Source organism: Acomys russatus, chromosome 26, assembly GCF_903995435.1.
Source record: "Acomys russatus chromosome 26, mAcoRus1.1, whole genome shotgun sequence".
Lineage (NCBI taxonomy): Eukaryota > Metazoa > Chordata > Mammalia > Rodentia > Muridae > Acomys > Acomys russatus.
Window position 1 is genome coordinate 20,585,919 of NC_067162.1, and position 24,174 is coordinate 20,610,092.

At 51.2% G+C, this 24,174-nt stretch overlaps 1 protein-coding gene across 1 annotated transcript in view; it reads left to right on the forward strand.

Annotated features, from left to right (window-relative positions):
- Positions 1-8,126, forward strand: part of Nlrc5 (NLR family CARD domain containing 5) — a 55,860-nt gene extending 47,734 nt beyond the window's left edge. The window contains 10 exon segments of the mRNA XM_051168563.1: positions 1,925-2,008; positions 3,594-3,677; positions 3,936-4,019; positions 4,145-4,222; positions 4,901-4,984; positions 5,068-5,139; positions 5,394-5,477; positions 6,587-6,670; positions 6,993-7,076; positions 7,560-8,126. Of these exon segments, the coding sequence (XP_051024520.1) occupies positions 1,925-2,008; positions 3,594-3,677; positions 3,936-4,019; positions 4,145-4,222; positions 4,901-4,984; positions 5,068-5,139; positions 5,394-5,477; positions 6,587-6,670; positions 6,993-7,076; positions 7,560-7,671 (850 nt within the window). The 3' untranslated portion in view covers positions 7,672-8,126.
- The last annotated feature ends 16,048 nt before the right edge of the window (positions 8,127-24,174 follow it).

Here is a 24,174-nt window from a genome sequence, read left to right on the forward strand (position 1 = left end):
TGTGTGCTCAAATATCATGTGATCATGCACAGTTAGGAGGACAACTTTTGGGAGTGGCTCTTTCTTTCCACCTGATGGGATTCAGGGATTGAACTCAGGTCCTCAGGCTTGGCAGCAAGCACCTTTATCTACTGAGCCATCTTCCCTGCCTCAGTTGTTTCTTAGTAACTCTCTACTTTAACTCTTCCTAGTAATTTGCAATCACCAAATTCATAAGAGATGCCAGAAACAGCCCACCCTAACAAATAGTAGCATTTTGCATAGACCCAGTTTAGGCAGTGTCTTGTGAGCACGTTAATCCGCACTTTATGCTTTAAATCTGTTTTTCTGATGACCCAGAATGCACCCTGGTTATAAAAAGCTCCACAATTCCAAAAATATGTAACAAAGAGGGTGAACTCCCCTGGAGATGACACTTCTTCAGAAAACTTCCTGGAACAGTCAGTTTGTGAACTATTTTCTAGATTTTTCTCCATATATGTGCTACACAGAGTTGAACAGCAACCCAGAGCTATGGCATGCCCCTAGTCTGTCCCTCCTAGTTCATCTGTGGGAGAACAGTGAGGTTGGGAGGGAGACATTAGGAAATCTTGGGCCATACAAGGCCCACCTGTCTTTTCACAGGGCTATTGCTTGGGCCTTCCCTGAGTACTCACTGCTTGCTCAGCCTTCTGGCACCTTCCTGAAGCTTTGTCTAAGGGGTTAAAGACCTAGTAAGGCCAGTCATTGGCTTATTCATCTGTGTGCCACCAAAGCCTTGGCCAGGCCAGCGGCTGGTGGTTTAGCACAGGCTGCTCCTTACCACTTCCTTCCTCATCATCTGAAAGAAAGGGATGGGCCCTCAGTGGACAGAAACCAGATCTGTCAGTTCCATGTTTTCTACTACTGGCAGCACCCCTCAAACCCAGCCAGCTTCTTTTAGCTGTCCTCAACCCCCCCCCCTTTCTCAGATTAGGGGAGTGGACTGTGCTCAGAGCCACACCATCCAGGTGAGGTAGATAGGCTCTTGATAGGCAGCTGACTGTCTTTGTTGGCTGAGGCTGTGTCAACTTCAGCACTGATTGTGTGTCCTTAAAAAACCTGTCTCAGCCTGGCACCGTGGTGCACACCTGTAATCCCAGCATTCAGGGAGGCAGAGGCAAGCAGATCTCTGAGTTCAAGGCCAGCCTGGTCTACAGAGTGAGTTCCAGGGCAGCCAGGTATATTCAGAGAAACCCTGTCTCGAAAAACAAAAACAAACAAACAAACAAACAAAAACTATTTCTGGGAAACCAAGGCAGTTGGCCAAGCCACTATGCCATGCTGGTTTGAACACACTCTTCACCTCTCGAGGCTAAGTCTTCTTTCTGACCTTTGATTTCCTGGCACTAGGAGGACTGAGTGAAATGATGAAATGATGTGTGCTGAATGCTGTGAGCAGGGGCCGGCAGCCTTCACTAGCTAGACGCCCTGGCTAATGCTGTCATTTTCCCTTTCTGCACTCAGGCTGTCAGGGCCTTGGTTGGGATCATCAGCCAGTGGATAACACATGGCTGGAGGCCTGGAAAGGGTCCTTGGGTGTTATGTTCTATTCCTGCTGCTGCTTTATCATGTGACCCTGAGTAGCTCCTCTTCCCCATCTTCCCTCATCCCCATCTGAGGATGACAGTGTACCCACATTTCAAGACGGCCTGAGCTCAGTCTTTGGCCCCCTGTCATGTGATCTCTGTTACTGCTCGGCAACAGTCTAAGCGTGTGGTTGAGAACACAGAAACACTGGCCACGTGATTCAGCAATCCATGCACACTTGATGGGTGCCGTTTGCTTTTCACACTACATCAGAGAGCTGTAGATATGCTAAGTCTAGAGGCCTCATGAGTCCATCTGGACAGGGCCTCAGCCTGTACCCCAGGCATACACATTTCATCTGGCCTTCTCTCTCTAGCCTCGGCCACTTTCCACTGGAAACCTCCTCTCTGGCCTTGCTCATTCAAGGACTAAGCCACATGACCCTACTGCAGCACCTTTGGTGAGTAACCAGTGACCCCTGGGAATGAGAGAGGGGACCACTGGTCAGCTCTGTTGGGATACCATCCAGGGAAACACTGGGCACCTCCTTTAGAGCCTGTGATGGCTCCCTCTGGGGACTCCCTGTGCTCTTTCACATTGATGCCCATTGTTCTTTGCCTCCTAGTGCCACCGGCTTCTTTGATACAAAAGTGACCTGGCACAGTGGGGTTAGAGCCCCAGTAGAAGCCCTTCACATGCATAGATTTGTGTTAAGATGAGAATTATAACTACATAGATCCAGATGCCCAGATTCTATGTTTCCAATGAGCACCACAGTGGTGGCAGTTTTGAGGGCCAGAGACCACTCTCTGTGAAGGGAGGGGCTGGACTTGGTCTCACTCATGGCACACTCTCTTATGATGTGGTTTTCCCCAAACACAAAATATCGTGACTAAAACAAACCCCAGTCATGCCATGGGCATTTGGTTCTGTCAGCCGCTCACCTGACTCTGGCAGGTCTCGTGGTTAACATGCAGGAGGATGTGGCACACAAGATCTGAAAATCATCCCACTGCAAGGCAGTTTGCTAAAAGAGAACAAACAACCCTCATAACAAGAGGGCAAAACATGTCCCTGGGCAGTTTAGTTTACTTTTAGTTTTGTTTAGCTCTTGCCTCTCATATAGGCAAGACCAGTCCAAGCACAGAAAAGGCAGCAGTGATGATGGTGACAATAATAATGATGAGGATGGTGGTGATGGTGATGGCGGTGGTGTTGACGATGACAGAAAAAGCCCCCTGTTTCAGTTCAGATGCCTTAACTGGGGAGCCCACATGAGCCTGCCATCCTGCCAGACTCACCTGGGCAACTCTGTGGCTGGGATCGAGGCAAACAAGGCAAAGCTGAAGCTGAAGATTGTAGTGACTGTTTCAGGCCAGGGGCTTTAAACATCATATCCCCCTCGCCTGCAAATCACTGTGAATCTCTGACACTGGGGGCTGCCACTCTGTTTACTTTCCTCCAGAGGTTTTGTAGGTGGCATATGAGTTTCCGGATGGATGTAGATTTGGCCATCTGTAGAGTTCTGCATGCAATACCTGCAAAGGCTCTTGTGCCCCTCTGAGCCTGAACTCTGCTTCTCCAGGCTGAGCAGGAATGGCATTGGTGACATGGCTGATGCCTTCTGTCACTCTTCAGAGTGGCTGACAGCTTGGAGGAGCTGGGACAAGATTCCTGCCCTCCTCTTAGATTCCAAGCAACTTTGGCAGGAGAAAACGATGGAGGTGGGGTGGAATAGCTCTTCAAATATGCCTTTCACTTCTTAGTCTCACCCCTTCACACACTCTCACACTGAGTAAGCAATTCCTGGTGAGACCCTTGGACTCCCAAAGATGCTATGCAAGAATATCAGGAATGATTTTAGGATGACAACAAGGACACTATCCTAAACAGACACTATACGTTGGGAATCCCATCCAAACGTGTGTTGATGAGATGCTTGTGTGAACTGAAGCCTTTCTCTGTGTGTCTTAACTAGGAGGGGTGTGGGCAAGGGGAGATGGGTGGCAGGTTGATGGCTCTTCATCTTTGCTTTTCTTCCCAAGCTTGAGGCACAACAAGATTGGAGACGTGGGTACCCAGCGCTTAGCTGCCATCTTGCCAAGGCTGCCAGGGCTCAGGAAGTTAGAGTGAGTCTCAGCCCTGCTGAAAAGAGCCTGCAGGGACCACACCATGCTCTTGGGAGACACTGGCCCCTGGCCCAGGCCAGCACTGAAAAGAGGAATCTCTCTCAGCCTTGGTGCCCAGTAGGGAGATTTGTGACCTCCTAGGTCTTGTTCTCTGGCTTTTTGTGTTCCATCAGGAGGAGGGCGTGGCTGCATCTCTTATGCAAATGTAGTGGGGGAGGGAGGAGGGAGGAGAGGGTCCAATAAACTCTCCTTTTACAGCCTCTCTGGGAACAACATTGGCCCAGCTGGGGGAGTGCAGCTGGCAAAGTCTCTGACCCATTGCGGGTGCTTGGAGGAGATCATGTGAGTATCTGTTCAAGTGGGGTACCCCCACAGGCCCCCTGACCCACATCTTCCTTCATAACAGGGCAGAGTGGGGATCCTGAGCAGGCTGCCTGGGCTCATCACTCTATCCTTTCTTCTTTCAGACTAGGCAACAATGCTCTGGGGGATCCCACAGCCCTGGAGCTGGCTCAGAGATTGCCCCCACAACTGAGGGTCCTGTGGTGAGTGTCCTCCTGCCAACTGTGCACACAGAGCAGTGGAGAGGGGACCTAGGAGAAGTGGGATCCAAGCAAGCCATGGGTTAAGGAGCCTGGTTTGAGATCAGCATGGCTCATTCGATGCTGCCACTCCCCAGTCCCCAGATTGAGCTTAGTGTTGACCCTGCCCATTGCCTCTGCGAGCCCCTGGCCAAGTTTCTGCCCCTTCTGAGCCTCAGTTTCCTCATCTGTAAAAGATGTCACCAAATCCAAGCTTTCCTGTTTGAGAGCAAGTCTCTATGGATGTTTGAATAAAATGTCAGCAAAAGGCCGTGTGCAAACGCCACAAATGCATTGCTGCATCCTCTGCAAGTGAAGCCTGTGGCTTCCTGAGTCCCATCAGCCCTGGGTCTGGATTCTTGTTTGTACCATTTCCTGGGAAGAGAGCTAAGACTAGAAACAGTATGGAAAGCTTGACTTCCTAATACATGAAGAAGCCAAGCTTTGAACTTAGCCCATCAGACCCATAAGTCAGGGACCTTGGCATCCACTGGATCCTTTGCGGGCAGGGACAGGGTCAGGGTCAAAGGCCAGTTAAGGTTGCTGCTCTAGTCTGAGGCACATCTAAGAGTGTGAGGCTTTAGGAAGGCCCCCGACCCCCCAAAGCTGGCCCCAGGTTCCTCTCACCTTGCTTTTCTATAGTTTGCCATCCAGCAATCTGGGTCCAGAGGGGGTCCTGTGCCTGGCCCAGGCCCTGGAACAATGCCCACATATAGAAGAGGTCAGGTAAGATGGGGGTCCTGCCTGGGCTGAGGGACAGGTTGGGAGGGTCTGGGGCAGTTCTGACTGGGATCCATCCTGTCCCACAGCTTCGCAGAGAATAACCTGGCTGGAGGTGTTCCACAATTCTGCAAGAGGCTCCCACTGCTGAAACAAATTGAGTAAGTGCCCTTCCCTGGTTGTATGGGACCCTGCGGAAGGACCACATTCTCTTTCAGTAAACTCTTGTTCCCTGGAGGCCCATTGAAGAGATGGGACTTAGGGATGGTGGGTGGAGGAAAGATGCTTTTCTAAGACTTACCCTCTGGCCCTCACCCTGGCCAGGACACTCTGGTCCCTTCTGCTTTCATTATGAGAAAAGAGGTCCTACTGGTTATGGCCTCTGTCTGAGAGGGCTATCACCATTCCATCCCAGCCTGGTTTCCTGCAAAATTGAAGACCAAGCTGCTAAGCACCTTGCTACCAACCTCATGCTCTGCCCAGCCCTGGAAGAAATTCTGTGAGTACCTGAGTCGAGGGGCACTGAGTTGGGAAGAGAGGATACCTTGATTGGGGGGGGGGGTACTGGGGGAGGGCTGGCCCTGCCTCTCTTGCTGGTCCTCCCTTCTGGGGATGGGAAGTCATCTTGCCCCCTCAATCTTACCCCATGCGCTCCAACAACCCAGGGCAGAACCTCTGGCCCTTTCCTACCCGTGTCCTTGTCTGTGGGATGGGAAAGGAGGTTCACTTGGTCTGCGAAGGATTTTTTGTCTTTGGCCTTCCCTGTGGGGGACATTTCTCATGGCTTATGGAGCCTCTGTTTGTGAATGGCTGTTCTGATGCACAAGGCAGAAACTAGTGGCCAGCTCCCCACCCCTAACACACTGGCCCTGACCCCATTGGCCATCCCACTGTCTCAGGCCTCCTCCTTATGCCACAGGTCAGCCCTTGGTCTTGAACTCTCCCAGTGACCAGTTACCAGTGACCCCTCCCACCACCCACCACCCCTCCCCCAAGACCAGATTTCTCTGTGTAGCCTTGCCTGTCCTGGAACTCGCTCTAGAGAACTCAGCCACCTGCCTCTACCTCCCTAGTACCTGCACCACCACTTCCCAGCTTGACCCTCCCTTTTTAGCCAATGGGAACAGAGCAAGGGTTGAGTACCCTGGGAAGGACATGGGTCCCTGCTGGAAGTTAGGTCCTCAGTAGCTCTGTGTTCACTGTCTTCAATAGTTTCCCTATAGGGTCCTTTATATGGAACCCCCATGAACAGTAGAAGACATACACTTCCATTGCAGATTAATCTCTTAAAGCAAAAACAATGTTGGGGGAGGCTTTAGAAATATGACACACACTACCACATGGGAAGTAGACATCGCAGCGAGGTGTTTGCTTGGTGTACATTGCATCATATTGTGGCTTCTGAGGAACACGTTGCTCAGGCACGGGTTTGGGGGCGGCGGGTAGGGAGGAAGGAACCACCTGTGCCCTGAGACATCTTTGGGTGTAGGTCCTCATGCACCTGCCTGGGTAACTGCTCCTGTTCCTGCTGCTGCCAGCTCCTAGTGCTAATTTCCTTTTGCCTCAGTGCCCTCCTGCCTCTGAGCTTGCCCCTCCTCCACCTTGCAGGCTATCTTGGAATCTCCTTGGTGATGAGGCGGCTGCTGAGTTGGCCCAGGTCCTGCCACAGCTGGGGCAGCTGAAGAAAGTGGAGTATGATATACCCTTGGGTGGGACGTGCAGAAGGGACCTTCATCCTGAACAAGCCCAGAGGTTCCTGCCTCCCAGAAATCTATCTAGTGTCTTGGAACACCCTGCCTGGTCTCCAGGCCCTGCCAAGCTTAGTTCTTCCCATGGGCTAGACTTCAGCCTTTCTACTGTCCCACCAGGAGCCAGAGTGCACTGCTAAACGCTGGTTGTATTAGGAGGAAGTGATCTTGTCTTGCCTGGGACGGGACATGGAGATGCAACCCTCTACCCCCAGCCTCATGCTTGCCTCTCTTTTCCTCTTCCCATGCCTCCGTTCACTGCAAAGCTTGGAGAAGAACCGGATCACGGCATGTGGAGCCCAACTCCTGGCTCAAGGGCTGGTCCAGGGATCCTGTGTCCCAGTCATTCGGTAATGAAGGGCCGGGCCTTGCGGTGGGAGGCCACACAGACCCCACAATTTAAAGCAATCTCCTGTGGGGAGAGGCAGAGCCTAGGCTAAGGATTATCCAACGAGACTTGGCCTATTCCACTGGGGATTTAGCAGCCAGCAGACTTGGCTCAAATAATCCCAGCTATGCTATTTGCCAACTGTGTTAACTTTGCATCTGTAACTGTGTTGTCTTGGAACCTCAAGGCCCTCACCTATATCTACCTGGAAGGGCGGTAAGGATTAAAGGAATGGTTAGAGTACAGAGCCTGGGACACAGCTGACATAAGTGGGGAGTGGGGCATCATGCTAAGGCGACTGCCCTAGCGTATATGGCCTCCACTGGGTGGCACGAAGGGCTCTTCTGCTTTAGGCCTTGATCTTAGATCCTGTAGGTAGGTTAGGAACAGAGACAAGAGGATGAGGCAACACCTCTACAGCTGAGGCCCATGTCTATGTCCACAGCCTCTGGAACAACCCCATTCCTGCCGATGTCGCCCGGAATCTTCAGAGCCAGGAGCCTAGGCTGGACTTTGCCTTCTTTGACCATCAGCCCCAGGCTCTTTGGGGAATCTGATGGATCTCTCAAGACTTATGAGTCCAGCCCAGAGACAACCAACCACATTGCCCACCAGGAGAGGGGGCCTCAGGAGACGAGCCTCAGTTGGTGCACAGCATCCTACAAATGTCCAGGAGGGGAGAGCATATTTGTTGTGTCACAATACTTACAGAGGGTTTTCTTGGGGACTGAGAGCTTTGTTTGACCAAAAGAAGTTTATATATCATATATGACGTGTTACCAATGGGACGTCGGCATAATGGGAGCACTATGATGTCATAGATGACAGGGAAGGCTATGTATGGTATACAATGCCCTCTTGATATGGGAAGGTCAGACTCATGACTGGTCAAATGTGGCATTACATAGGACTTGTAGCATGGCAGCCAGTCAGAGCCTCTTAGCACTGTAAGTGGCAGTACCCGCAATCAGGGATCCACCTGTGACAGGATGTCCACGTCACATGACACTCAGATTGCTGGGGAAACCACAGGGAAATTAAAAACGTAATTTATTATTATTATTTTTAAAAACCATGAAGCTAGACTAACAGTATGGAATCTGAGGCAGAGGAATTGCAAGTTCAAAGCCAGCCTCGGATCGTTTAGTAAGATCCTATCTTAAAAGGTCAAAGGATGTTGGGGTTACAGCTCAGTGGTAGAATGCATGTCTAACGTGTGTGAAACCCTACGCTCAATGCTCAGTACCTTTTTTTTTTTTTTTTTTTTTTTTTTTAGGTGTTTATAAGCAACTTCTGGAGCTCGGGCATCTTTCTGTCCTGGGCTAGGAAGGGAGTTAAGCACTGACTGGCCCAATAAGACCAATGGACAGGGCTCTGGGACATGCCAAGGACTCACCATGAAGTCCCCTCCTTCCAGAGGCCTAGTTCTCCCTTCTGTTAACTGGGTAGCCCTCCCTTCCGAGGACTTTCAGGCCAGGCTTAGGAGCTAGCCTGACCTTGGGTGCAGTTCAGGCTCATTTGCTCTTTCCTGGTGTAAGGGACAAAGCGAAGCCTAAGGGTTTAGGGATAGGTACATCCAGGGTATTAGGCAAGGCCACTGGGCACACCCACTACCTCAGCAGGATTCAGAAACACCTTGGGACTCCATGTTGTTTGTAACTTCCAAGAGGGGGAAGTCAGCCTCACCACACTCCAAGTCAAATGATCAATAAACCCAGACAGTCCTCCTGCCTGTAGCTGGTTGTCTGATAAGTTTCCTGCCTCTCTGAGGTCAGAAGTGCACCACCTCTGCACTGTGGACAGGAGACCTGGAGAGATGACCGACGTCTCCTGGGATGGGCAGTCGTTTAAAGCTACCAATCATGTGACTACAGGCCACTCACCATGCCTCACTGGCCACGTGAGGCGGGTTCTCAAAGCTCAGGTGGTAGAAACAGATTTGTTTGACTTTTGTAATACTTAAACTGTTTTCTGAATAGATGATCACTGTTTGAATTTGGGAACCTGTATATAAAAAATCCCAACTCTGGCTTTTCAGGAGCTAGTCCAAAGGTAGGAATGGTAGCACATGTGTGTAACCTGAGCCCTAGCACTTGGGCCATATTGGAAAGAGATGTCAAGGCCCCTCTTTGCTACATTTCAAATTCCAGAGCCAGGCGGTGGTGGCACACACCTTTAATCCCAATGCTTGGGAGGCAGAGGCAGGTAGATTTCTGTGAGTTTGAGGCCAGCCTGGTCTACAAAGTGAGTCCAGGACAACCAAGGCTACACAGAGAAACCCTGTCTGGAAAAAAAAAAAAATTCCTGATGGAACCACATGGATGTGACCTTTAGCTGGGGCACACATCTTTCAGCCTGTTACAGTCCCTCTCTGACACCCTAATATCACAACCAACTACCCTCCTTTCCTTTTTACATGGCCAAGAGTGTGGCACATTTTGAACATGGCTGAGAGTGTGAGAGTGTAACGTTACTTGGCCCCTTCCCTATCTTGGAAAGCATGAACTGTTTCTTTGGATATCACACACACACACACACACACACACACACACACACACACACACACACACGCAGGCACACAGAACGTATGGATACAGGGTAACTGGTGAAGTCAGGAAAGCGAAATGAACAAAGTCCCTGCTACAAAGAACTAAGTGCTGATTACATGCTATCTCCCTTTCTCTTTTAGAGTTGAGTGTCATAAAGTGTGCAGAGATGCCCCAAGAGACAAAATAGCACCTATTGTCAGTGGCCCCTTCTCCTCCAACCACATGAAAAGCCCAGCCAGTAGGGTGCAGTTATAACTCAGTAGCACTAGGGGGCAGGCTGGCACACCACTGATTTCCCGATGGAACTCACCAGAAAGAAGGCTATGGGACACATAGGAGATTAGGTGATGTTGGAGGCCATTCCCATCTGTCTAGACACTTGGTATATCAAAGTGCTCACCAGAATGACTTTGCCCTGACCTTTTCGGTGCTCCACATTGTCTCCGGCATCACGCCAAGCATGAGGAGAAAGTCCTCCGGCAAAGTGCCAAACACCCATCCATCATACCAGGACACGCACCCTTATCGGGCCAGAATAGGGGCACACCTGGCGCCATCCACCACAGCCATGGGCAGGAAGTTAGCAGGTAGAAGGACTCAATAAGTTTACCAAGAAATCCTGGGTCCAAATCCTGTTTTCCTTCCGAGGGAAGTTGCCAGGTCAGCTAGCAGGAGTTGTGCCCAGTTGAGCCCTATCCAGCCCAGACTGAAGACAGGCCTGTTCAATTTGAAAAAGACCCATGTATGCACACCAGAAAGTGCCAGACCGTGTGACAGCAGGTACTCTTTCCTTTTCGGCTCATCAATTTACTTTCCCTCCTTCTCTCAGTCAAGGTTCTAAACTCCAAGAAACTTAGAACAGTAGCCCCAAAACACACCACAGGCTGACTGGCAATGCGGAGCTGGCTAGGCCCATCTCAAGTCGGTGTGCCAATTCCTTCTTCTTTTCCTTGAGAAACTTCCTTTCCTAACCTGCTTGGGAACCTTGGCGGGTTTTCATCTAAAGCTTAGTAGGGCTGAGTGTCCCTGATGGTTTCCTCCCGGAGTAGGCTCAGTTTAAGAACATCGAGAGAAGCCAGGTAGGCATGGTGGTGCATGCCTTTAATCCCAGCACTCGGGAGGCAGAGGCAGGCAGATCACTGTGAGTTCGAGGCCAGCCTGGTCTACAAAACGAGTCCGGGACAACCAAGGCTACACAGAGAGACCGTCTTGAAAAACCAAAACCAAAACCAAACCAAGCCAAAAAAAAAAGAACCGGTGAGCAGTGGGAGAGCCTTCTCTGAGAGGAAAGGATGTGGCCTGGCCTGGGAGAGCACCTAAGTCACCCTGCAGGGCTGGGAGAAGCCCATGCTGTTTGTCACTTGCTCATCATCCTGGGGAGTCACAGATGGTACAAATGTCTGCCTTCCTGATGGGAACTGTAGTTGCTATTTCTATCTCAGACCTGAAGCCTTCCTGAACTGCTGTCTGTCCTGTGCCCCTCCCCCCTGCACTCCCCTCCCCTGTGAGCACACCCCAAGCCCAGTGCGCGCAGCTGGTCTGGAAGCCACTTTTCCAAACTGCCTTGGGGAATTGACGTGAAAGCTCCCTATAAAGGTCCAGTTATTTAAAAACAAAAACACAAACAAAAAACTTTCATGTGCGATGTACTGTACAGGAGGGTTCAGCTTCAGCAAGCCTGGGCCTCCTGAACTGACATATTCTACATTTCTAAGAAGCCAAAAGAGAACCTGGGGTAGCCCTAGGTTGTAGATTGATTGAAGTAGCCTGCAGGTCTGGGTGTTCTGTAGATATGGGGGGGTCCCCCTGAGTAAGTAAAACGGGCCTGCCTGGGTTCTGTTTTGACCAGCCAAAGCAGGCCACATCCAGAGTTTACAGGAAAGACTACTCAAGAAATGAGCTTGCCGAAGATTACCAGGCAGCCTATGTCCCCTGGATTGGTCACCAGTAGGTCAAAACTCTAGACACCAGTGGGTGGACAGCCATCATCAACAGTCAAAAAAAGTCCTCCTTTGTCTATGGACACACCACTCTGAATGCTTCTGATCCCATCCGAGCTTGAACCCAGGTTAAAAACTGCCCTCCTTGAGCCCAGGTGATCTCAGACCCATGAGACAAGCTTTGGGGTAGTGCTCTACGTATTTTAATCCTGACTCCCTCTGTCCCTTGCCCACCCACACACCTGAGGCCCAGCCAGGCCCTGGCAGGATGTGCTCAGGATATCTTTGACTCACAAGCACAGGGGAAGGTGCAGGCTACCTGGGTTACTCTGGGCAGTTTGTACAGGCAACCAACACCAGAGAAACAAAACCCAGAAACACACGGTGACCTACATGCACCCCGCAGGGGCTTCTTAAGGGGCTCAGGCCTCAAACTATTCAGAGAATTCTCTAGGATCCCAAGGCAAGGGAAGTCTTTACCTCCATATTCCAGTCTTGCATATCACATGTAGTGTATGACACTAACCTGGGGCGAACACTTGACCTGTTTCCTGGTCTCTGTCCTTGGCTTTAAGGAAGCTTTGAGATATAACCAACATGTCTGACACTTGCCCCTTTTGTTTATTTGTTTGGGTCTTTTGTTTGTTTGGTTTTGTTTTGGACTTTCTCTGTGTATCCTTGGCTGTCTTGGACTCCCTTTTGTAGACTAAGCTGGCCTGGAACTCACAGAGATCCGTCTACTTCCGCCTCCCTGAGTGCTGGAATTACAGGCATGCACCGCCACTCCTGGTTGACACTTGCCCCCTTTAAAGTGTACCTGTCCTTTGGTTTTATCTAGAGTAACACAGCTGTTAGTCAACTTCTCATCGCTGTGACAAAACACGTGAGGGTAAGCCCTGAAAAGGCGGATTTCCCTCTGGCTTGTGAAAGGCAGCACATCACACCTCATGATGGCGAGGGAACAGAGAGGTGGTGGCAAAGCCCTGGCACTGAGGACAAAGGAAGATGACTCCCTCAAGTGCATGACCCAGGTGACTTTCCTCTGATCAGGCCCCACCTCCTAAAGTTTCCAGCACTTCTCAATAGCAAAATGATTTACAGACCAATATTTTTTTAAAGATTTATTTATTATGTATACAGCATTCTGCCTGCATGTGTACCTGCCCACCAGAAGAGGGCACCAGATCTCATTATAGATGGCTGTGAGCCTCCATGTGGTTGCTGGGAATTGAAATCAGGACCCCTGGAAGAGCAGACAGCGCTCTTAACCTCTGAGCCATCTCTCCAGCCCTACAGACCAATATTTCAACACATGAGCCTTTGCGGACATTCCAGATCCCTATATTCTAATTTTGAAACCTTTTTTTTTTATTAATCCCTTCAAGAAACTCTGTGTCAAATAACAGCCACAACCATCCTCCCTCCCAGGCCCAGGCCACTAGAATCCTCTTTCTACCTCTGTGGGGGGTATGTATCTCCTGAACAGTTTCTAAAATGAAATCATACAGTATGTGCCCTTTTTTCCCGACGGACTGCCTTTGAAACCATCCCTACTGTAAAGTGTCAGAACTATCCCCGGGTAAGTAATATTCCACTGTGTGGATTGTGCACCGAACTTTCCTGTCCCGACAGTTGATACAAATTGGGTCCTTCACACATTTTGGCTCTTGTGAACCATGTTACTATAAACGTTCATGCTCAACTTTTTGTGTGTGTGGATATACCTTTTGGTTTCTCTTGGGAATGGAACTGCTGTGACCCCTGACCTTAGTACTCTGTCCTCCCCACCAGGGCCTCGTGACATCACCACCCCCCACCACCCCCCACCCCGGCACTGCAATCACCTTATTCTTCTGGGCTCTTCTTAGAAGAGTAGTCAAATCCCATGGCTGAGTTGGGTTCTCTATGCTGATTGCCTTTAATTCTGAACTTTTCATCCATCTACTTGTCTACCTGACCTGCCGTTGCTCCCCAGAGTCCAGCAGCTTGAGAAGACTGTCCAGTCCCCACTTTCTACCCCAGAGCCTCAAGGCCAGTGAAAGCCTAGGAAAACCATCAGGATGGCTTCCTGGAGGAAGCACAGCTGGAGCCGGCTCTAAGAGGTGCCACAGGTTGCTTTGTCCCAGAGCTGAGCAGAGGGCATCAAGGACTTTCGGTACAAGAAGATTGAGGAGACTACGAAGAAAGGCAGAATGCTCCGGGGACAGGCAGGCAGAGAACAAAGCTCTGTGCCCTGGGGCTGCTTGGTGGGGGCCCTTCTAAGGCTGCAATGTGCCTGTGACTCAGACGTGGAGGGAGTTCATAGCTGCTGCGTGAGTCTCCCGCATTAACCCCTATCTGTCTGGAATAGGAAACCTACAACTCAAGCACCAGGCTTTACCCTCAGCCACACAGTCCTGCAGCCCGTGCACATGAGGACCAAAGGCTTTAGCCATGCCCGTGAGATTTCTGGACAACCACCGCTCCCCTTCCCCTTACGGAATCTGATTTTAAAAAGCTTTTGGCCCTGATGTCCAGTGGTTAACTTGCTCAGAAGGTACAAAATACCACTGAGTGGTCACCAGCTCCAGCTGCCCAGCGAAGGAATAGTCCCTTAAGAACGGGTGGCCTCTTCTGGGTCAAAAGCGGGCTGCACAGAGGAGAGGCCTCAGCTCCGCGCAACTGCTCTCCCGCTGAGCCCAAACCCCATTCCAAACGTCTTTATCTCGTCGTCTTTGTCACGGGAATATGTGTCATCTTCCAAGTCTCTGGCGGCAAGAAAACGCTATTGAAAGAAATAAAAAATAAAATAAAATAAAAAGAGGAAAACACTGCCATATTCTAGTGCAGCTCCAACAGTTCAGAAGCAAGTCCTGGGCGTCTCCCCGAGGGTTCCGTGCTGAGCCCTGCGCGCTTTGGGGTGAAAGCCAAGGGTGGCGCCCCCGGGGTCTAGCGGGCCAGGAGATCTGCACCCCGGGTTCCTGCATCTTCAGCCCGGAGCGCAGCGAGCGGAGCTCTGCGGTGCCTGGCGCCCAAAGCGGTGGGCCCGGCGCTGGGTGCGAACCCTCGGCGTCGATCCCGAGTGGCAGCCTGCTGTGTTCAGGTCCTCGCGGGCCACCAGCCGGGAGCGGGACAGGCTCCCGCGCAGCCCGGAGAGCCGCCCCTCCAGGAAGAGCCCGCCTCGCGCCCGCTTCCCGCCCACATCCTCCCTCTACTGGAGGGAGGAGCCCGCGCCGCAGCGGCCCGAGGAGGGCCAGCCCCAGCCCGAGCGAGCGTACGAGTGGGCACGGCCGCGCGGGCAGCGCCCTGAGCCTGTCCCGGTGCCGCCGCCCGGCCTACAGCACAGCGCGCGGGGATGCCCGGGCGGCCCGGAGCACGCTGAAGCTGCGGGACGAGCGGTGAGTGGGGTCCGCGGCGGTGCGGGCCAGGCATTAGGTGCGCCCAAGTTCGGCCTGGGGCTCCGAGGGGAGCGGGTTCTGCCGAGGGACTCCGACGTCCGTGGCCGCCGCCCCCCTGCAGCACGCCCGGGTGACTCAGCTCCCACCCTGCCACGCGGGGGCGCCCGTCTGCGGGGTTGGAGGTGGATGGGCGGTTTCGGGGATACTGCCTAGCTGTCTGGGGGAACCTTCTTTCTCCGTTAGGTGTCTGGGCGGGTGGGTGGTGCGTGGGATGGCATCCTGCAGCTGTCCGCGCAGCCGCTCTAGGCAGGCGCAGCCGCTCTAGGCAGGCGCACCCTTTGACCCCACCCTGACCCCCGACCCAGCCCTGCTTAGGATCAGCCCTAGGGCGGACTCCCTGCTCCAGTGGGGGAGGAGAGATGGGAACTAGTGCTGGGCAGCTTTCCAGAAGTCGGAGTGTGTTTGCAAACTAGTTTTTTTTTTTCCCCCCCGCAAAAAGCTGTCTGGCACCTGTGTGTTTCAAGGGGTAGAGGAGGAAGCGAGAAGCCTGCCTTCCTTCCCATCCTCGCAGCGATGCTCCTGGGAAAAATAAAGGAGCCTAATCCTCCTCTTTCCTTCTTTTCACCTCCCCTCCCGATTCCTGCCTTTGGTGCAGCAGGCTAGTCTTTGGATAAGGGGCTACCTCGAAAGGGAGAGTGCCCAGGGTCACAGGTGCTATAGCAACCAGGAGCTGGTGACCGTTCAAACGGTCCACCTTGTACTCTGATTCTTCATGCCCCCTAAGTATTCTGGAGGCCTTTGGGGGATTAGCCCAACTGCCCTTTGTACTGTCTGAACGTAGATCTCCATCATGTAGGGGTGTGGAGCTGTCACGAAGAGGTGGGAAAGGGCACTATCCAGCAGCTGTGGTTGGTGGCATCGTTGCCAGGCAGGCTTCCTGCTGAGAAGTTTCTAGTTCAGGGACAGGGTCCTGCCTTCCTGCCTGGGGGAGGTTCCCTTCCTCTGCCTTATTCCAGGCACCTGAGGCAGTTAAGTGGCATAACCTCTTCCAGAATACAGCTCCCTCACCTTGGAGAGCATGGCCTCAAAGGGACTTAATGTGGACTCCTCAGAGTGAGAGGGACTGGTCATCCTGCCATCTTGACAGGGCAGCTGGAGAGGGGAACCATCCAGTCATACTGTCCAGGAGAGACAATAGAAGGTCCCCAGTGCTTGAGGACTGAGCCAGACCCAGAGGTGCCTCCAGGCTCCTAAGTCCTATGTTCTCTGACCCCAGTTATCTGGTTGTGAAAACTCTCCTTGTGAGGTCAAGAGCAGTGCTGTTTGAATTGGAGGAGAGCCCTTCTCCGGTAGGGAGAGAAGCGTTTTAGTTGGGTTGTCATCGCTGGTAGCCTGTGGACAGCCTATATGGGAGTTGTGACAGACCTGGCCTTGAACACCTTTTTGTGACCAGAAGTAGGGTGGTGGCCTCAACTCTGCGCCTCCAGTTCTGTGAAGAGGCCTGGTCTCCAGGGCAGCTCGGAAACTGACCAGGCACAAACATGAAGGCATGAGTATATTGCCACCTTGGCAGGGGTCCCAGTGAGCTCTGGGGCTGTCCCAAGATGGTGATCCGGCCTCGAGAGTTCATCAGTTGTATTTGTGCATGGAAAAGCCAGGGACAAAGGCTATGGATGCTTGAGTTCCCCTGGCCTCTGCAAGCTTCCTGCCTTCATGCCTTGACACACACACCCTTTGGGGCTCGGTGTTTTTCCATCTGTGAAATGAGACAGACTGTAATACCAGCCCGTAGAGAGGCTAGGGCCAGGAAATGGGGCAGGTATTCTTAAAAGTGAGGGACCCTTCATGAGGGTCTCTGCATGTTTCAGGCCCTCCCCCCCCCCCAATGTCATGAGAATTAAAACTCGAGGGCACTTCATGAAGAAGAGGGTCAAAATGGAGCCTCACTCTGTATCATAGTGAGCGAGGTGTACACTCTCAGTTCCCTTCTCTTGCCGTGTATTTGTGTGTTTCCTTAAAGATAGTTGTAAGGATCGATGTAGGGGACAAAGGGCTTATGTGCCGGCACTGTGACCGGTGCGGGAGGCACTTGGGAACAGCAGCCACCCCATTGTTCCTGGTAATATTAGCACACTTGATTCGCATGAGTGCCTTCAAGATCCCCCCTGGGAATTTTTTCTGCATCCTTAGAGATGAGTCCAGGAATCCCAGACATTGGCACTTAAGTGTGAGAGGCCTGGGTAGGAAGGTTCGTTCTACTCAACCAAAGTGTGAGGAACACGTTTTGAGGTGGTGCATTCCAGGTAGGTGCCCCATCTCCCTACCTGGAGCTGACCTCACTGGGCTCCAAAGCTTGAACAGGAGACGTAAATGCACTCTAGTCATTGTGTTCCTGTCAGGAGAGAGGGAGGGAGGGAAGGAAGGAGGGAGGTGGGGGAGAGAGCATATCTTTGCCTGCTGAGACCTCCTAGCAGTTCCTGCCTTTCCTTCTTCAGCCCTCCCCTAGCCTTGCCAGACAAGCCGGGGCTGCAGAAGCAAGAGCAGAGTGCTTCTAGAATCCAGCCGACTCCCTTCGAAGCATATGGCTTCAGAAAGGTCAGCGTGGTCTCTGTAGAAGCAGGAGGCTCGGTCACTCTCCCGTCTAGGCAGGGAAGCTGGAGCCTGTGACCATCCACTCATGGTCCATCCCTTGCTGTCCAGGAGAGACAATTCAAGGTTCCCAGCGCTTGAAGACTGAGCCAGGGCCAGATGTGTCTTCTGTGTCCTTGGCTCTCATTTGCCTCATGAATCTAGCTCCCATGGAGGTCAAGGAGGCTACTTCTTAGTGGTACAGTTGGCATATTCTCTACTTATCACTTAGAGTCACACCACTGTCCCCTGGCAGCTGAGAAGAAGACACAAGAGGGAGGAGGCATAGCCCTGTCCCTTTACCTTACTTTGTTGTTATTTTTCCTTACTTTGTTTTTCTCAGGGTTTTTTTTGTCAGTCTGAAGTGACCTCATTTATTATTTTATTTTATTTTTTGTTTTTGGAGAAAGTGTTTCTCTGTGTAGCCTTGGCTGTCCTGGACTCACTTTGTAGACCAGGCTGGCCTTGAACTCATAGAGGCCTCTGCCTCCCGCATGCTGGGATTAAAGGCATGCACCATCACACCCGACTCATTTATTCTTCTGTGCATCGGCTCCTTAGCTCTCCCTTCCTCCAGTGGGGCAATTGGCTCCACTGAACAGGCTGTGTCTTTGTACTTAAGCAGTACCTGGGACATAGAAGGTGCCCAGTAAATGCTTTCATCCCAAGTTAGGCCCTGAGTAGTAGGTGACAACCTGGAAGGACTATGAGCTTGCCACCCTTAGTCCCTGGAGGGACACGACACTGGTTTCACTATGCTGGGTGCCAGGGATTTTATGTGGAGGAGGGTGTGTGTGTGTAAAGGTGTGTGTGTTAGAACAGGCCAGGATTTCATGACACAGAAAGCTGGGGGCTGTAGGTAGTGGCTGTTACTATCTGCTGCTGTTGCCTGCCCACCAGTGGACTGAGGAATGCTGGGAAGCATCACCCATTTTCCACTCCCCATTTAACCTAGACTGTTTCTTAATCTCTCTGACCTCAGATCATCTACTCACTTCTTCCTTCCTATAATTGATTGGTTAATTGACCATTTGTTTTTTGTTTGTTTGTTTGTTTTAATATTTATTTTTTTATTATTATATATACAATGTTCTGCCTGCATGTACACCTGTAGGCCAGAAGAGGGCATCAGATCACATTTTTACAAGTGGTTGTGAACCACCATGTGGTTGCTGGGAATTGAACTCAGGACCTTTAAAGAGCAGGTGGTGCTCTTAACCACTGAGCCATCTCTCCAGCCCCCTAATTGACCATTTGTGTATGTACTGGAGTAGAACTCAGCCTCAAGGGTGCTCAGTCTGCTGCCCTACTACTGAACTCTAGCTCCAGCCCCTGACCTCAGTTTCTTCAGCTAAGAAATGGGCAACCTAAGAGCAGAGGCACTCTCTCTCTCTCCTGCACGCCGTTAGCTGCTTAACTACTTAGCAGATGTGTCCCAAACAGGCCATCTGGGTTAGGGCTGGAGAGCTCAGGAAGGACAGTGGGGCATCTGTAGTCACACTCTCAAGTCTCAAAGGAGGCTTGGCCATGACTTCACAGAGAAAAAAGCATAGAGGGGAAAGAGTCACACATAAATAGGCAGTGCCTAGTGGCCCCCATGGAACTCCCCTGGTGAGTGTGAGCACCATAGTGGGGAGCAAAGGTTGAGCCCAATCTCTGAGTGAAACCACATGCTCATCAAGCCCTCAACTCTCCATTAGTAAAGGTCCTCCCTCTGGCCAGACTCACTCCGTAAATGCTCAGAGCACTCAGCAGCCCAGAGACCTCGTGTCCATCCTTCCAGGGAGACAGGACAGAGGTGTGGTACCCAAGCCTACTTTGCAGATGAAGTGCAGAGACCTAGAAAGGAGGACTGGTCAGAGACAGACCTGACAGGAAAGACTATGTGCTTGGCCACCTGGCCAGCCCCTATAGTGACACTGGGAAGAACCTATGTGGCTGAGCTGCACATGGTGCCTTGAGGTCCCCAGGAGCCAGAGCTTAGGTGGGTATTAACCAGCCTCCTTCCCAGTACAGCCTGATGGAAACTGAGGGTCCCAGGAGATCATCAAAGCCAACCCCTGCTGCAGGCTCCTTGCCTGTCTACATCTATATTTATCTCTATAATGGCCTGGCTGCCTGGAGAGTGTGGTGTCTTTTAAGCACAGTACCTGGTGCCTTAGAAAGTGTTTTATGTGCAGTGCTTCCCAACCTCGTCACCTTGTCCAGAGTGAGTGCCAGCCTGTTCCTGGGGCCACATGCCCTTTGGCAGGAGCCTCATAGCCACAATGCACAGGAAGGGCTCCAGGAGCAGGAGTCTTGGCTCCGAAGCTGTCTTTCCCCGACACTCGGGGATATTGAAGGGGTAGGACTGAGGCCGGGTTCTTATCTGGATGGAAGATGAGGCAGGATGCAGCCTTTCAGCCCAGAACGTCTCATTATTCCAAAACCCCAGAGTTCAGCTATGTGTGGTGTGGTAGCGTGGTAGCACATAACTTTGATCCCAGTTCTCAAGAGGTAGAGGCAAAGTGGACCTCTGGAGTTCCCGGCAAGCCTGGTCTACATATCAAGGTTAGACAAGTTGCGTAGCGAGACCCTGTATCAAAAAAAAAAAAAAAAAAAAAAAAAAAAAGCAGGGCTAGAGAGATGGCTCTGTGGGCAACACACACACACACACACACACACACACACACACACACGATACACATATATACATGCAGGCAAAACACACATGCATGTAAATACACAGAGAAACCCTGTCTCAGAAACAACAACAAAACAAAAAACAAGAATTCCTAGGCCTAGGAACTTTGTGAATGTGTGATCATCCTGGGCTTCTATAATTCCCTTTTTTCTCTTCCAGTCTCATTGGAACTTACTCATCTATACTTACTTTGTCAGTGCTGGGAATAACAGAAATAAGAGTCCAAGTACGGTGGCACACGCCTGTATCCCCAGCACTCAAGAGGCTGGGGCAAGAAGATTGCTGAAAGTTTTACAGCCAGCCTTGTCTACACAGGAGGACCTACCGCAACACTCCAAAACAGACAAGAATATGATATTAGGATCCATCTTTCTGCTCAAGCCAATGTTTTCAATTTGGTGATGTTGACCTGGTTCTCCTTAGGGACCAGGAAAGCAGCAAGGGCTTTGTGGAGGGGTCTTGGGTTATTGTGTCATCCCCCTCACCACCCCAGCCCCACTTAAACATCGTATTGTGAGTTCATAGTCATTCTGGTTTACATAGCAAAACCCTGTCTCAAAATCAAAAGGGCTGGGTGTGTGCCTTTGGTATCAGAGTGCACAAGGCCCTCAGTCCAATCCCAGGCAATTTGAAAAAAGAACAAGAAACCACAAACATAGGACAAAGCTGTGCATCTAGGATAATAGCAGCTGGGTCCAGAAATGGGGACACCCAGCCCTTCTCATCAGTTTCACATGACTTGCTTCCTGTTGTACCACTGTCATCACTTTCAACAGTGTAGTTTTTTTTTTTTTTTTTTTTTTTTTTTTTTTTTGTCTACACTTAACCTCATGTGAGGAGTCCGTGTAGGGTGGTCATATTCTTTTTCAGCATGATGAGTGGTCCGTTCCCATTGCTAACACACTGATCCCTGGTCCTGCATCAGGGTTGCAACTCACACAGTGCTGCTGTGGGCATCCTCATGGTGACCGCCTATGTCGGGAGTTAGCTTGCAGTCCCTATCAAATATGTTTCTTCTGAATGGTTTGCACTAAACCCCACTGCCTCTGGCAAACTCTAAGAGTTCTTATTACTCTGCGTTCTTGCCAACACGCAGTGTGTCAGCTTTCTACAAGTTCGACCATCCTGAGGATCTTGGTGGACCTCATGCACGATGATGACTCATTTGGTTTTACTGATAAGAAGTCAGCTGGAGAAAGAGAAAGTGCATTCCAGGCAGCTGAAGCATCAGGTGCAAAGTTAGGGGTACACGAAAAAAGTATTGGAACCTCATACAGTGAAGAACATAGCCAGAGCCATGGGGGTGATGAAGGGGGGGCCATGGGAACCCTACCACTGGGACTAGATGTTGTCCTAGGAGGGTAAGGGAGCCTCCAGGAGACGTTTATCGTGTGCTACAGAGCTTTCTTTGTGTTCTAGCATCTCTATTGGATAAGGAAGAAGGTTCAGGGGCTGGGGAGATGGTTCGGTCAATTCAGTGCTTGCATGGCAAACGCCAGGACCTTCAGTTCCTAGAACCCTAGCTGGGAAGACAGATAGATAGGTGTATCCATCCCTGGGGTTCAATGGACAAATTCCAGGCCAATACAAAACCCTGAGGAATGACATCTGAGGTGGTTCTCTTGCCTGCATATAGATGTGCACACACACACACACACACACACACACACACACACACACACACACACACACGAAATGGAGAGGGGAAGAAGGGATGGAGAGAAAGAGAAAGGGAGAACAGATACAAAACCAGATGGTGGGTCCAGGAACCCATCAGTCTGGAAGGTGGATCCATTCTGAGCCCCAGCGAGTGTTATCAAGAGCCGTTGTCAGCCTGAGAACCAGAAGATAAGAACCATTTAGGCAGCCCTGCAACCTCCACTGACAGTGGGCGTGGTCACCTGGTCACAAGGCCTTGAGCTCGGGTGTCTGGAAGGTAGAGCTCGTGGTGCACTCAGAATGGGATTGGATCTTGTCTGTGACTCTGCTTTATTCTACTTTTTGTCTCTCTTGGGGTGGTCATGCCCACCTCCCCCTTCCCTTTCAGCTGACAGGCAGGGGTAGCTTGGAGCTCCCACACTTGAAAAGTCAGAGCCCCATCTCAGGTCCCCAACTCCTACCCCTACCAGGTTGCTTGGATGGCTTACCGTCTCTGTGAACTTGGCTGGGCTATGGTGACCAGTTGTTTGGCCAAATACCAGTCAAGATGTTTCTGTGTAGGTATGTTTAAGATGCGATTAAATTTTAAATCAGGCTTTGGGGAAAGCCGATTATCCTACTTGCATGGGCCCTATCCAAATGATAGACAGCCTTCAGCCAGAGACTGAGCTCCCTCCAAGATGAGGTCTTGGACCTTAAGAGCACAACATAGAAAACAAAAAACAAAAAACCCTTCCTGTGTCCAGCACCCCTCTAAACTTCAGGCTTATCCGTGTTGTTCTCCTAGGAACAGAGTCTTTAAAATCAGCCTCTTACTGTGCACACACAGACATACTATCGTCGCAGTTTCTCTGGAGAGTCCTGATGTTATGCTCACCCTCTGTGTTCCTGGGCCTTGTCATCTGGTCAGTGGGTCAGCAATGCCCTCAAGACCCATCCTAAGCCTCTGAGAGAGCCTTGAGGACTTATCAGCCCTCTGGGCCAGCAGGCAAGGAGTGACTGACTGATTAATAGAAGGTTCTAGTTAGTCGAGAATTACTATCTAAACCAGGCATGGCAGGGCTTGTGTGGAAACCAAGTGTCAAGTCTGTTTAACTAGGCTACATGCAGGCCAAGCTGGAGCAACCCCCAAGGCGTTGTCCCAGCCTCAGGTGCCTGCCGCCTTACTCCCGTCATGGCTGCAGGTGGATAGCTTCAAGCTTCCTCTGGGGAGCATGTTAGAAACTGCACCTGCCTGCCAACCCCATGGTTTGTGTGTTCTTGGCCTCCTCTGCCTTGCCTGCAGGGCTTGTTCATACACGGCTTGTTAGGGGCCTCCCTAGGGCTTCTGATGGGGGCAGGCCTGGATGGGGCTAGATGGCATACTTCTGGTGCTGTCTGAGAACCATGCTTGGAACGGTAAAGCCCCAAGCTAAAAGCCACAGTCCTTCCAAGGTGGGTGCCCACCAGGTCCTGTGGCTTCTGTGACCCTTAGGGTGGCCAGGGAGTTAGCTGGAAACTTCAGGAACTACCACCATGCCCCAGGCTGTCATCACCTCCCTGGCCCCATCCTCCACCCTTGGCCTAACTGACATGCTGCATTGTACTCACAGCAGAAAAGGGCAACAGAGAACCAGGGTTCTCAGCCAGTTTTCATCCCTTGCCCTTTTGTTTGTTCATATCCCCCTGTTTTTTGGTCTGCTGTCTCCACCCTGGAGATTAAGAACCCCTGGTAATAGCTGATGTGCTTTATCTTAACCTTCACAACAACCCAAGAACATATTTTTTTTTTTTTTTTTTGCCTTCTTTTTCACAGAGGGTAAAACTGAGAGAGGTTAAGAAAGTGATGTGCATGAGGTCACACAGCCAAGAAATGGCAGAGCCAGGGGTTCACATTACCATAGTTTGTGCATTTAACTGCCCCTTGGTACTGGCCAGTGGACCAAATGTCTATGTGGCTGCCACTAGCAAGGCTTTGCTCCTTAGAGGTGGGTTTTTTTTTTTTTTTTTTTTCATATTCCGAGTACCAGGTTGGACACACCATTGTGTGGAGGTCAGAGGAGAACCTCAGGTGTCATTCGGCCCCTTCGATTTTGCTGGAGGCAAGGTCTCTCAGTTGTTTGCTGCTGTAAACACCAGGCTCTCTGGCCTGTGAGCTGCTGGAGAGAGTCTCTAGTCTCTGGCAACCTTCTCACCACAGAAGCACTGGGCTTACAGTCACACACTGCCCCACACCTCATGATTC